This window comes from Hyla sarda, chromosome 1, assembly GCF_029499605.1.
Source record: "Hyla sarda isolate aHylSar1 chromosome 1, aHylSar1.hap1, whole genome shotgun sequence".
Classification (NCBI taxonomy): domain Eukaryota; kingdom Metazoa; phylum Chordata; class Amphibia; order Anura; family Hylidae; genus Hyla; species Hyla sarda.
The window spans coordinates 208337615-208351423 of record NC_079189.1 but is presented as its reverse complement, the minus strand read 5'-3'; the positions used below and the strand labels follow the sequence as shown (position 1 = coordinate 208351423).

The following is a 13809-nucleotide window of genomic DNA, read 5'->3' as shown; positions in this document are numbered from 1 at the left end:
CACCTCTATTCCTTATATGTCCCATGTACTTTCCTGCCATCCTCCCAGTCACAGTTTCCCTGATATCTGTAGTCCTCACGTCCCCTCAGAATATTCGTCTGTACAGTTCAGAGTTTGCTGTACAGACTATATAACCGATCAGTATTCTCATGAGTCATCCGTCTAACTTATTATCCTAATCTTATAAGATGCAGCACACACATTGATGCTTCCTGTAAGTAACATTTAATACTTTATTGATGCAATTGTCTTCTACCAGAGCCCTGAACCTGCAGATGATTTCCGCGTCTGCCAAAACAGCAATTACGCCAGTGTGATCAACAATGAGACCATTGATGAGTGGAGGCAGAAAGTGATCGATAATAGTAATTCCAACACTATCAAGTATGCATTTCATCAAACATATTCTGTATTATTAATGTATCCTGAAAACACATGAATAAATTGACAACATAACAATAAGAATTCCCCTTGTCAACTGGTGTGTTTCTATAAACAGTCTAACTCTATCCAGTCACACCATTGACAAGAGAGTGGTAACTCCCAATTTTTAATATATTCACATGTTTCCAGCAGAAATAACAGAGGATTAAAGCAAGGCACAGTTCTAAGAAAAGACATTCCAGAATTTACTGAGACAGACAGGTCAGGAGAGCTGGCAGGTTTTCTTACTTTTAAAGGTTTTAGGGTTAGCTGGGGAAATCTTTCTTTTTTTTTTTTTTATCAGATATTTTTTTAATAAAATGTTTAAACATTTTTGTACAAACAAAAAGAAACAGCATCGCACAACCCATCGCCCTTACAAACAATCCGTCTCAAGCCTGCATACTAGAACTGCATCCGGTGTAGCAAAGCATGTAGAAATCAAATTAGTACTAAGAACGGAGTGTGTTAGACAAGGTCACCTCACAACCAAACAGTACCTAGCAACAAGACACAGACAAGCAAAACCAACATTCCACAGATATACACCAACTATAGAAACAAAGCTGAAGAAACAGACACAAACACCTCACACTTTGCACCAACTCAACACACAATCCACAGTAAAGAAAGTACCTAAGACACGTCTCCAGGAGGGTCAAACTTTCTTACCCATGGACCCCAGATACCATCAAACTTACGAGCAACCTTATGCTTAACATAGATCCCCTTTTCCAAACGGACTATATATGTAGCTCGAGCAATCAGATCAGCCACTGCTGGAGGGGTAGGCCTAATCCAGTACTGCGCAATCAGCTTCCGAGCTTGATACAGAACGCGTAGTATTCCTATATACACCACAGAATGTTTAAGCCCACAGCCTATGAGACCCAGTAGACGCACTTTAGAGACCTGAGGCAACGTCACACCATAAACCGTCCGTATAAGTTGTAGCACATCCCGCCAATGAGTATCAGAGGACAGTCCCACAACATTTGCACCAGATGGGCCTACAACCTACCACACCAAGGACAGGCAGAGTCAGGCCGGACTCCATTCCTCATCAGTTAGACCACCGAGATCTTTCTCCCCCTTACTATGGACAATCAAAGGGAACCTCTCATGATGGAAAATCAGCAACTCCCCATATAACCATGAAATGGAAATCTCCTTTCTGCTTAAAATATGTGCGCACACAGAGCAAGAGCTGCCTGCTCAGCAAATTACTGGCAGCAGTGGCCAATGATTGGCCGAGCAGGCAGGTCCTACAATAATGTCTTGTCTTGGAAGCAGAAAGAAGGTGAACAAGGGCTGCGAGGGCTCTCAAAAGTTTTGATCATTAGGGTCTCCGTGCAGATAGCCCACCAATCAAAGGAATGAGTAGGGACGAGCATGCGGTTGCCTGCTGCACTTCCCAGCTTGCAACAATCTCCATTCAGCCTCTCTGGACAGCCCCATAGACTTATAATGGAGCCTCAGGATGGAGATAGCGGCACCCTGGAGAGTGAAACACACTAGCTGTGAGCAATGAGACTCTGACTGACCAAGGTTTTTATGTCTCTGTGACATGCCAGAAGTTTTTTTTTTATTATACAAAATTATGCAGCATCTGCAGCAATAAAAAGTAATCTAAAAGCAGTTTTATTGTGTGCAATGCATCCCGACATCCTGCAGATGGCATGTTATGTTCTGAGTTCAAAAACTTGTCCAAAAATGTATATATTTTTTCCTTCATATATATTACAGTGGCATTGTTCAGACCCTATCCTCTTCAGCTTGCTGGAATGGGAGTTTCCTGGAAAAGAAGTAAGCATTATTTCACCTGTGTATTCTTTTTTTTTTTTTTTTTTTTTAAATCAATCCTATGTTTGGGTCAGTGGGACTTTTTGATTTCTTTTTACTACATTTTTTTGTCTGAAATGTGATGTGATCAAAAATGAGTAATTCTTGCATTTGTTTCTTTTTTTTTTTTTTTTTCATGTACAATTTTCACACTGCTGGATCAATATAATTACATTTTAATTACATTTTAATAGTTTCGAAATTTCCACAAGCAATAATACCAAATATATTTATGGGAATTGCCCCTTTAACCAGTTAAGGATGGGTAAGCTCTTGTGTCCTCATACTTAAGTACGCCCTGGTCCTGTTACCAGGGTTGTAAGCATGCTCAGGAGCTGAGCACGCTTCATACCCCATGGGTCCTGGTTGCTATCTGCAGCCAGAACCCAGGGTTAATGCTGGACATCGCTGATCTGGCTGATGCCCGGCATTAACCCTGCAATCAAAGTTGATCTCCGTGTCTGAAATGTAAAGAAAACGATCCCTGCAGCTCAGGAGAGCTGATGGGGACAATCGTGCTGAAATCGTGATGTTCCGATCAACTGAGAAGATGGCGGGAGGGCCATTACCTGCCTCCTCACCATCTGATTGGTGATCTGAAGCTCCCAGCCAGCCATGGCAGGCTGGAACAGCAGAGCACTGATAAGAGTGATCAATGCTTAGCCAAAGCTCGGCATTAATCAGTGTATGCAATCGAAAGATTGCATAGTATTGCCCTCTATGGGGACAAAAAAAAAAGTAAAACGTGTAAAATAAAAAATAAAAAAAATGTCCGAACTATTAAAATATAAGGTTAGTTAAACTGTACGGATGATGGTGTACATGTAAAAAAAATACCAGAGTCCCACATTGTGCATTTTTGGTCACTTCATATACCATAAAAAAAATGAATAAAAAGCGATCAAAAAGTTGCATCAAAACAAAAATGGTACCAATAAAAACTAGAGAACATGGAGCAAAAAATTATCCCTTATAAGGCCCTGTATGTGGAAAAATAAAGTTATAGGGGTAAGAAGATGACAATTTTAAACATACTAATTTTGGTGCATGTAGTTATAATTTTTCTAAGTAGTAAAATAAAACCTACATAAATTGGGTATCCTTGTAACCATATGGACCTGCAAAATTAAGATAAGGTGTAATTTTTTCCGAAAACTGCACTGCGTGGAAACAGAAGCCCCCAAAATGTCACCCCACAAATACTTTTTTTTTTGTTTTGTTTTTTTCGCTGCAGATTGTTATAAAATTAGTCATGTAATTACAAAGTACGATTGGTGACGCAAAAAAAAGCAAGCCCTTATATTGGTCTGTAGGTGCGAAACTGAAAGCATTACGATTTTTAGAAATGGAGGAGGAAAAAACGAAAGTGCAAAAAGTGTGAAAATTGGCCTGGTCTTTAAGGCCAAAATGGGTCCTTAAGGGGCTAAGACTATTATTTTAAAAGAGGGGAAAATGGAGGGGGTTTAGATTTTTATTATTGAGGGGGGGCAGGGGGAGACTGGATTTATGAAATATTTTTATCCACTCAGTCTCCGGTCGCCATGGTAATCAATTGGCACCCCACAGTTGTGTTGAAGCAATTCTGATCAGACACTTGATAGGTGTGCTGTCTGTCAAATTAGTCTCTATATAATGTGACAACTATTGAATGCAATATGTAGAGGGTTAAGTTAATGGGATTGGACTTAATTGGATACCTGCTGCATATAGAGCAGCCCCAGCCCCTGAGCCTGCTCTAAATGCAATGACCACCAAGTCACTGTAAAAATAATCGTATTGGCCTCAACTTCTTAAAGCCATATCGCTTTCAATTTTGCACCTACAGACCCATATAAGGGCTTGTTTTTTTTGCACCATCAATTGTAGTTTGTAACAAACAAATAGTGAAACATATCATGTGCAGACATGTTCTGTTTCTTTATGAGGTAGTTTGTAACAAAGGCCATCGTATGTTGAAGGCAGCATCAACATACAATGCTTCTGTGTGTCAGGGCCATCGCAAAAGCAGCTATCCGGCAGCGCTGACTGCTTCAGCTGCTGCCGGATAGCCGTTTAATGTGCCCCATGTGCCTCACTGAATGATACTTACATGTCCCCGCCGCTCAACTGCTGCCACTGCCCTGCGCCCTTGCTCTCTGTCGCCGCTCACGCCGCCCTGTTGTCCAATAGGAGCGGTGTGAGCTGCATCGTGATGACGGCGACGGCTAAGGGCAGCGGCAACGTAGTGATATGGCAGCGGAGGATATGGCAAATGATGATCCGCCTGGAACCAATTACCATTGTATGTTGTGGGACCATTGTATAAATAATAATGCCATATTGCAACTTTTGGGGACTTTCTTTTTCATTCAGTGGACTTCTTGGTAAAAATTACATTTATCTTTATTTTGTAGGTCCATACAATTACAATGATACCCAACTTATATAAGCTTTGTTTTATTTTACTACATAAAAAAAAAAAAAATTCTCGGTCGGAACCATTGGGGGACACAGAACCATGGGTATATGCTCTTGCCACTAGGAGGCTCTGACACTAGGCATACAAAGAATAAAAGTCAGCCCCTCCTGGCAGGATATACCCCGCCTACTGACCTGAGCTAATCAGTTTTAGCTTAGTGTCATAGGAGGCAGACACAGGTCCGGAGCTCTCTCCAGACCTGGTCTTCTTTTTTGTTTTTTTCAGTTAGGGCCTGTGTTAGGTTCTTTTATCATTTTATTTTCTTGTTTTCGAGTGGGGGTTCAGGAGCATGGCGCTACCTGTTCCCCCATTTGTGGCTAAGGGGCACGGGACATAAGAGTATGCACCGTTAACACCTTCCTGCCAATGGCCAGTGCCTGTGGTTGCACCTTGGGTCCAGGTCCCCCTATTCTCCCTGCTCGTCCCACTGTTGCAGCCTGACGTGATGCAAGTATGTAAAAAGCCGGCTGAAGACGTCTGTAGGTAAGTATGGCAGATATAGGGTAAGTATATCCCTTGAACTCCAACCCCCCCACCCTCCCACCTCCCCTCTACTACCTATTTCTGGGGTGCCCCCTATCTCGGGGTCTCATGCTGGGGGAAAAAGGGGACTTCTCTCCTTTTTATTTCCACTAGGGGGGGGTTGGGGGTCTTTAGTACCGGGGCCCTGGGGTTTGCGGGCAGTTTCCTCCCCCTCCCCTCCTGCCTCCCCGGTACTTCTTACTGTTTTGAGCAAGACAGCAGCTTTATCTTGATTCCGGCTGCAGCTCATGCAGCTGCACTTCAATCGCGCGTCCCGTGTTTTTACTTTAGTTTTCTCCCGTCTCTGTATGCCGGCATCTTTCATTTCGCGTGCGCCTGCATTCACAGCGCCGGCTTTTACTGTCGTGGGGCACTCTTTTTTTACTTTAATGTTGGCGGCCGGGGCATGGCGGAGATCTGCCCACTTTTTTGCAGCCGGCCAATGACGGCTTGCACGCACACCAGGGGGTTACTGAGGTACCTATCAGTGTGGTGCTTTCACAGAACAAGCTCGTTATTCTGATCCCGGTTGGAAGGCGACTTCCTTTTGTCCATTCGCATCGGGTCGTCCTCGCAAACAGGCGCCTTCCCAAGCTCGGAAAGCCCCTTCCTTCAAGGCACGTCCTTCCTGGAAGTCTCGCAACCGCTCTGGCGGTTTCGCTGCCAAGTCTGGTACCCGCAAGCCTTCCTCTTCCTGAAGGGGCGCCCCCACCCGCGTCTTCATCTCGGGTGGGAGGTCGTCTGTCTCTTTTCTGGGACATTTGGCTAGCTCAGGTTCAGGACTCTTGGGTTCGGGACGTCATTTCGGAGGGTTACTGGATAGAATTTGCTTCCATCGGGAGGGATCGCTTATTCTGCTCCCACCCTCCTCGTTCCCCTTCTTTGGCAGTGGTATTTCAGGTCTCTTTAAGTACACTCCTATCTCACGGAGTGATAATACCAGTTCCACCAGGGGAGCGTTTTTCAGGGTTCTACTTGAGGCTCTTCGTCGTTCCCAAGAAGGAGGCCACTGTCCACCCCATTTTGGACCTCAAGTTACTCAACCGCCATTAGTGACTTTGTCCCTTTCGAATGGAGTCTCTCTGCTCCGCAGTGGCCTCCATGGATCAGGGGGAGTTTCTTTTGTCAGTGGACATCCGCGACGCATACCTCCACATCCCTATTTTCCCGGCCCATCAGCAGTTTCTTCGTTTTGCTGTCCCGGCGGGTCACTTTCAATTTGTGGCTCTCCCTTTTGGCTTAGCTTCCCATCAATCTTCTGGAGCTCTGGGACATTTTTCTTTGCCTCCTCCACTGGGCGTTCCTCCTTCAGGATCGGCAGGTCCCGATTCAATCAGACAACGCAACGGCTGTCACATACATCAATCGACAAGGCGGCATGCGAAGTTGCGCGTAGATGGAGGAGGTCTCCAGGATTCTGGCCTGGGCCGAGGCTCGATTTCCCGCCCTCTTGGGAAGCGGACTTTCTCAGCCGCTCTTCGGCGGACCCGGGGGAGTGGTCTCCCCATCCGGAGATGTTTGCTCAGATATGCAATCTCTGGGGGGCCCCGGACGTGGATCTCTTTGCGTCTCGCCACAACAGGGTTCCCCGCTTTGTGGCGAAGTCGCGCGACCCTCTGGCTCCGGTGGTGGAAGCTCTAGTCATTCCGTGGTCATCATTCCTGTCGCTACATTTGACAGTGTGGCAGTTGAAACCGCGGTTTTGAGGGCTCAGGGGTTTTCCTCTGAAGTGATTCACACCATGCTTAGAGCACGAAAGCCCGCCTCCGCCAGGATTTACCACCGCACCTGGAAGGCTTATTTCCTGTGGTGTGAGGCGCAGTCCCTTTCCCCGGTCGTGTTCTCCTTTCCACGCCTTCTTGCTTTTCTCCAATCCGGGTTGGATCAGCATTTGACCCTCAGCTCTCTTAAGGGTCAAGTGTCTGCTCTTTCTATTCTGTTTCAACGGCAGTTGGCTTCTAATTCTCATGTCTCCACCTTTCTGCAGGGCGTGGCCCATGCAGCACCGCCTTTTAGGTCTTTCACTCCTCCTTTGGACCTCAACCTGGTGCTTGGGGCTTTGAGGGATGCTATGTTCGAACCTCTTTGGGATGCTTCTCTTCGTATCCTTTCTTGGAAGGTCACCTTTCTCATCGCTATCACTTCCATTAGAAGGGTCTCTCAGTTGGCATCTCTTTCCTGTCGCTCTCCTCTGTTGGTACTCATCAGGACAAGGTGGTTTTTCGACCACCTCCCTCCTTTTTGCCCAAAGTGGTTTCCCCCTTTCAAGTGAACAAGGAGATTGTTCTTCCACCTTTTTGTCCAGCTCCTTCCAATGCTAAAGAGCGTTCCCTCCACAGCCTGGACATTGTTTGGCCGGTTTAGATCTATCTGTCGCTCACTTCCTCTTTTCGGCAGGGTGACTCCTTCTTTGTGATCCCAGAGGGTAGTCACAGGGGTCTTCCAGCTTCCAAGGCAACCATTTCGCGCTGGATCCATTCTGCCCTTTCGGAATCGTACTGTTGAAAAGGGAAGGTCCCGCCCTTTCGGGTGACCGCACTCCACGCGTTAAGTTGGGGCTTCTTGGGCTCTCCGCAATAGAGCTTCGGCCCTACAAGTCTGCAAGGTGGCCACCTGGTCGTCCCTGCACACTTTTGCGTCAGCTGACGCCGGTTTGGGCCGCAAGGTGTTGCAGGCGGCAGTGGCTCAATCCTCCTAATTCTATGGGGTATTTTTTTTCCCACCCCGGGGATTGCTTTGGTACATCCCACGGTTCTGTGTCCCCAGTGGTTCTGACCGAGAAAAGTAGATTTTTTTTTGTGCTTACCGAAAAACCTTTCTCGGAGTATCCATTGCAGGACACAGCACCTACCCATGGTTTGTTGTTTGCATTCGTTTGTCTGAGGGCTGGTTTGGTTCCTTTCTTTTTGTCTGGTTTCCCTCGAACTCCGGCTGTTTTTTTTTTTTTTTTTCCTCTATCGGTTGCCTCCTACTGCTTTGGGACTAAACTGATTAGCTCAGGGTCAGTAGGCAGGGTATATTCTGCCAGGAGGGGCCAACTCTTTTTCTTTATATGCCTAGTGTCAGCGCCTTCTAGTGGCAAGAGCATATACCCACGGTTCTGTGTCCCCCAATGGATCCTCCGAGAAAGAGATTTTACGGTAAGCACAAAAAATCTACTTTTTGTACAAAAAATAGTATGCTTAAAATAAACCTGTTCTGACCTCTATAACACTTTTCCGTATACTGGATCGTATGAGGGCTCATTTTTTGCACAGTGAGCTGTAGTTTTTGTCAGCACCATTTTGTTTCAGTGGGGTGTTTTGATTTACGTTTACACCCACCATTCACTGAGCGGTTTCATTAATGTTTGGATTGGAAAGATGGCAGTCAGGTAAATGACCTCCATCTGTCCTCTCAGCTGATCAGGACCCCGCCATTTTTTTGCGGTGGTCCCGATCAGTTCCCAAAGTTAACGAATAAAACAAAAGGTAGGGGGCTCACACCATATCTATATATATCGAGGTTCTTGTGTTGCACGTACCCTTCGTGCCAAAAATATAAATGGAAAAAGGAAAATATTACAGACCTCTAGATATACAGTGGTCCCTCAACATATGATATTAATTGGTTCCAGGAGAACCATCATATGTTGAAACCATCATATGTCGAGTGCATATGTCTATGTAAAAATGGTAATTGGTTCTGGGGCCTCGGAACCATTGTATGTTGAATACATATCTCTATGGGAAACTGCTAATTGGTTCTGGGATGACCATTGTATGTGGAGTGTATGGGGAGTGTTTAACAAACCAGGGTGCCTCCAGCTGTTGCACAACTACAACTCCCAGCATGCATGTACAGCCACTGACTGTCTGGGCATGCTGGGAGTTATAGTTTTGCAACAGCAGGAGGCACACTGATAGGGAAACATTGATGTATGGGGTGTATAGTGTGTATATGTATTGTATGTAATGTGTGACATCGCATACAGTACTGTACAGTTCTTTAAATACCTTCAGGGGGACAGAATGTCCTCCATTACGATCCTGCCGACTACAGCTCTATAGGAAAGGAAGGGGAGGGCAGCCAGCAGCTCATTGGATGCCTGCAGCAAGATGCTCCAGGCTATTGGCTATAGCTGCACTGGGGGGCGGGGCTTACACGGAGCTCACAGTGGAAGCCTGCGTGAGTTAGCAGGACAGCATGTGAGTAACAGGAGGCAGAACGGGGCACACGGGGCACATTATACAACTATCTGTCAGATGCTGAAGTTGTCAGCGCTGTCAGATAGCTGTTTGTACGATGGCCCCGACACACAGCAGCATCATATGTCGATGCTGCCTTCAACATACGATGGGCTCTGAGAGGCCATCTTATGTTGAAATGATCATATGTCGGGGCCATCATAAGTCGGGGGGTCACTGTATATATATATAAAATTATAAAAATGGACTAGTTGTTTGTAAAAATCAGGAATGACATTTATTATACATTTTAGTGTACATGTAAGTACACAAATGTATGTCCAAGCAGGGCCCTTGCTGTGGACTATGCCATGATTGCATATATATATATATATATATATATATATATATATATATATATAAAAAGTATATGGTTTAACTGGATGAAAACGTATATCGGAGATGTAACAAAACAATGTTACTAGGTAACGAAAGATAGCCACCCACAGTCCTGTGATATTGAGATACAGCGTTTTTCCTGTGTCCAATGCAATATTGTATCAAAAATAGATATTTTTTGATAATGGAGTTTGGTGCTCTGCACCACTCACCGCACCGCTGAACAGAGAGCTCCTGGAGATTGTATCACAGTGGTAAGCGGGCATCGCTTTAGCAGACTGGCACGGCTGAGCAGCCGCCCTGAAGATGTTGTACACGTGGTGGTCACAATGGATGTCCGGGGTGGCACAGACTGGCATCCGGCAGATGGATGATTGCGGAAAAGGTTATGACAAACCAGTGGTGAGTGGATGCAGGCGGCGTCCTCGTGTATTCCAGCGCTGTAAAGCGCACGTCTGTACAGTGGTCCTCAAAGTGGGGGGGTTCCAGCTGTTGCGAATCTGACATAGTTCTATTGTTGGGTGTTCTGTATTCTTGGGGTGTATATATCTGGGCTGAATGCATTTCGGGGTGACCCCTTCTTCAGTAGCTATAGTTTATATAACCATAACCTTTTCCCACAAGCATCCATCTTCCGGACACCAGTCTGTGTCAACCCGGACATCCAGTGTGACCACCGCACGGACAACATCTTCAGGCCGGCTGCGCAGCCATGCCAGTCTGCTAAAGCGACGCCAGCTTACCACTGTGATACAATCTCCCGGAGCTCTCTGTTCAGCAGTGCGGTGAGTGGTGCAGAGCACCAAACTCCATTATTCATAAACTATTTATTTTTGATACAATATTGCATTGGACACAGGGAAAACGCTGTATCTCAATATCACAGGACTGTGGGTGGCTATCTTTCGTTACCTAGTAACATTGTTTTGTTACATCTCCAATCTACATTTTCATCCAGTTAAACCATATACTTTTAATATATATATATATGCAATCACGTTATAGTCCACAGCAAGGGCCCTGCTTGGAAATACATTTGTGTACTTACATGTTTAATAAAATGTATAATAACTGTCATTCCTGATTTTTGCTTACAACTAGTCCATTTTTATAATTTTATATATATATCAGGAGGTCTGTAATATTTTCCTTTTTCCAGTTCCCAAAGTTAACTGGCATTGATGCAGTACATTGACCTGATCGGCAATGTCCATTATTATCTGGGGGTCCTGGCTGCCGACAGGGGACATAAATTCATACAGGGGGAGCCGACAATGAACGGAAGTGTACATCCATTGTAGTTAAGAGAAACAAAAATCATACAACCCTCTCATATCCAGGTATGAAGTCACCTGACACATTTTTAATGTGTAACTTAGTCTGCATGCCTCACAATTGGCTGGTTCAGACCCTTTAACTTTTTCCTCCAGACATGATGCTCAGAATTGAGGCCAGACAGAATTTGGTTTCTCAGTCTGGGAGTCCTTTAGGTGCTTTTCTGCAAACTCCAGGCAGCTTTCATGTGTCTCTTGCTGCAGAAAGGTTTCTTTCTGGCCACTTTGCCATAAAGCCCAGATTAGTGGAGTGCTGCAGTGATGGCTGACCTATGATTTTCTCCCATCTGCACACAGAATGTTTAGGTTAAGTTCACATGGCAGAATTTTCATAGAGATTCGAGAATTCCGAGGCCGCATTAATTTGGCCTGAATTTCGCATCTTTCAATCATTAGAGGAATCTCTGGAATTTCTGTATCAATTAAAAATGTTAAAGTGCCTTTATTCATTGAAAAAGTAAAATTTTGCCTGAATACCATGTAAAATTCACACAAATTCCGCATTTAGCAGAGAAAAAAAAGCCACATCGACTTTACTGGGCTTCCACAGCTGAATTCCGCAAAAATACATTACTCTTTTTTTTATCTTTGCGGAATGGGAAATTTTAGCTGTTGAAGGTCCACATCGAAAATTCTGCTGTGTGAATTGGACTGCGAAATCCCATTGAAGTGAATAGGCTTTAAACACATGCAGAATTTCCATGCGGATTTCATTGCGGAAATCCATGCCGAAATTCTACTATGTCAACATAGTCTTAGAGTTCAGTCAGAGTAACCATTTCTTTTGTTTCAGCTCTGTTTTTCTTTCCCCTTTGTCAATCTACATATGTAGAGGCACCAGAACTTTGTGTATGATAAAAGTAAGTGGAATATACCACACAGGCTCCTTACCAGTTGGAAGGGGTTAATACTGTACTTATTTACTGATATCTATGCAGAAATTATTCAATTGTATACATCCATCTAAGGGGTGTCTCCATTTCTGCTTTGTGAAGCAACGTGTGCTGTTCAATACTTACAGAAATGATGAGCATTTTAAGACCAGCCCCAAGATCCCAGGACTTGACATGCTTTCTGTCAAAGTGATGTTTGAAAAGCTGATGAATACCCACCATTCCAGATTATTAGAGCAGGTAACCTACAATTTCTTCTGGTGCAGGGCACAGAAATATATTTCAGATTCTGTATAGACGCATGGGTTTTGTGTTCTTCTGAATAGGAGCTCTGGTTTGAATTATTTTCTGACATTTTAGACTTTGAGCTACTTATTGCCAGGGATGGGGACCTGCAGCACCAGGGGCATCTTTGTACTTTAGGTTACCCTATCATGAATGTCTTCAAGACATATATATTTACAGTGGGGATCAAAAGTTTGGGCACCCCAGGTAAAAATGTGTATTAATGTGCATAAAGAAGCCAAGGAAAGATGGAAAAATCTCCAAAAGCCATCAAAGTACAGATTAGACATTCTTATAATATGTCAATAAAAATTGGATGTTATTTCCATCATTTACACTTTCAAAAAGTTTGGGCACCCTGCAGAGTTAATATCTTGTACTGCCCCTTTGGCAAGTATCACAGCTTGTTAACGCTTTTTGTAGCCAGCCAAGAGTCTTTCAAGGGATCTTTGCCCATTCTTCCTTACAAAAGTCTTCCAGTTCTTTGAGATTTCTGGGCTGTCTGTCACGCACTGCTCTTTTAAGGTCTATCCATAGATTTTCAATTATGTTGTCAGGAGATTGTGAAGGCCATGGCAAAACCTTCAGATTACGCCTCTTGATGTAATCCCCCGTGGATTTCGAGGTGTGTTTAGAATCATTATCCATTTGTAGAAGCCATCCTCTCTTTAACTTCAGCTTTTTCACAGATGGCCTCAAGTTAGCATCCAAAATTTGCCGAAATTTTATTGAATCAATTTTTCCTTCTACTCGTGAGATGTTCCCTGTGCCACTGGCTGCAATACAACCCCAAAGCATGATTGATCCACCACCATGCTTAACATTTGGACAGAGGTTCTTTTCATTAAATTCTGTTCCCAGAACATACCTTTGCTCATTTCGGCCAAAAAGTTAAATTTTAACCTCATCGGTCCACAGAACTTGTTTCTAAAATGCATCAGGCTTGTCTATATGTTCATTTGCAAAGTTCAAACGCAGATTTTTGTGGTGAGGACGTAGAAGAGGTTTTCTTCTGATGACTCTTCCATGAAGACCATATTTGTACAAGTATCTCTTTATAGTGAAATAGTGTACCACAACTCCAGTGTCTGCCAGATCTTTCTGAAGGGATTGTGCAGTCAAACGTGGGTTTGAATTGCTTTTCTCACAATCCTGCGAGCTGTTCTGTCTAATATTTTTCTTTGTCTTCCAGATCTTGCTTTAATTTCCACTGTTTCTGATGACTGCCATTTCTTAATTACATTCCGAACAGAGGATATTGAATCTGAAAACATTTTGCTATCTTCTTATAGCCTTCTTCAGCTTTGTGAGCGTCAACTATTTTCATTTTCAGATTTCTAGACAACTGCTTAGAAGATTACCCATGGTGCTGATTGTTGGGGCAAGGTCAGATGAGTCTGGGCATTTAAAACCTTTGAGATTGACAACACCCAGATGATGATTGAGAACAATCCATGACACTGGCAGGTCTCCGCGTTGCAAAGGGG

At 44.2% G+C, this 13809-nt stretch overlaps 1 protein-coding gene across 13 annotated transcripts in view; it reads left to right on the top strand.

The window, feature by feature from the left end:
• The window catches only part of HERC3 (HECT and RLD domain containing E3 ubiquitin protein ligase 3), a 179786-nt gene that overhangs the window by 144123 nt on the left and 21854 nt on the right, over positions 1-13809 (top strand). For 7 of the 13 annotated variants that reach the window (XM_056567731.1, XM_056567706.1, XM_056567715.1 and 4 more), the window contains 4 exons: positions 260-384; positions 574-645; positions 2170-2229; positions 12166-12277. In XM_056567731.1, the coding sequence (XP_056423706.1) occupies positions 260-384; positions 574-645; positions 2170-2229; positions 12166-12277 (369 nt within the window). Of the gene's footprint in view, positions 1-259; positions 385-573; positions 646-2169; positions 2230-12139; positions 12278-13809 lie in introns of all 13 variants that reach the window. The other 6 variants (XM_056567756.1, XM_056567775.1, XM_056567765.1 and 3 more) reach the window with 6 other exon arrangements.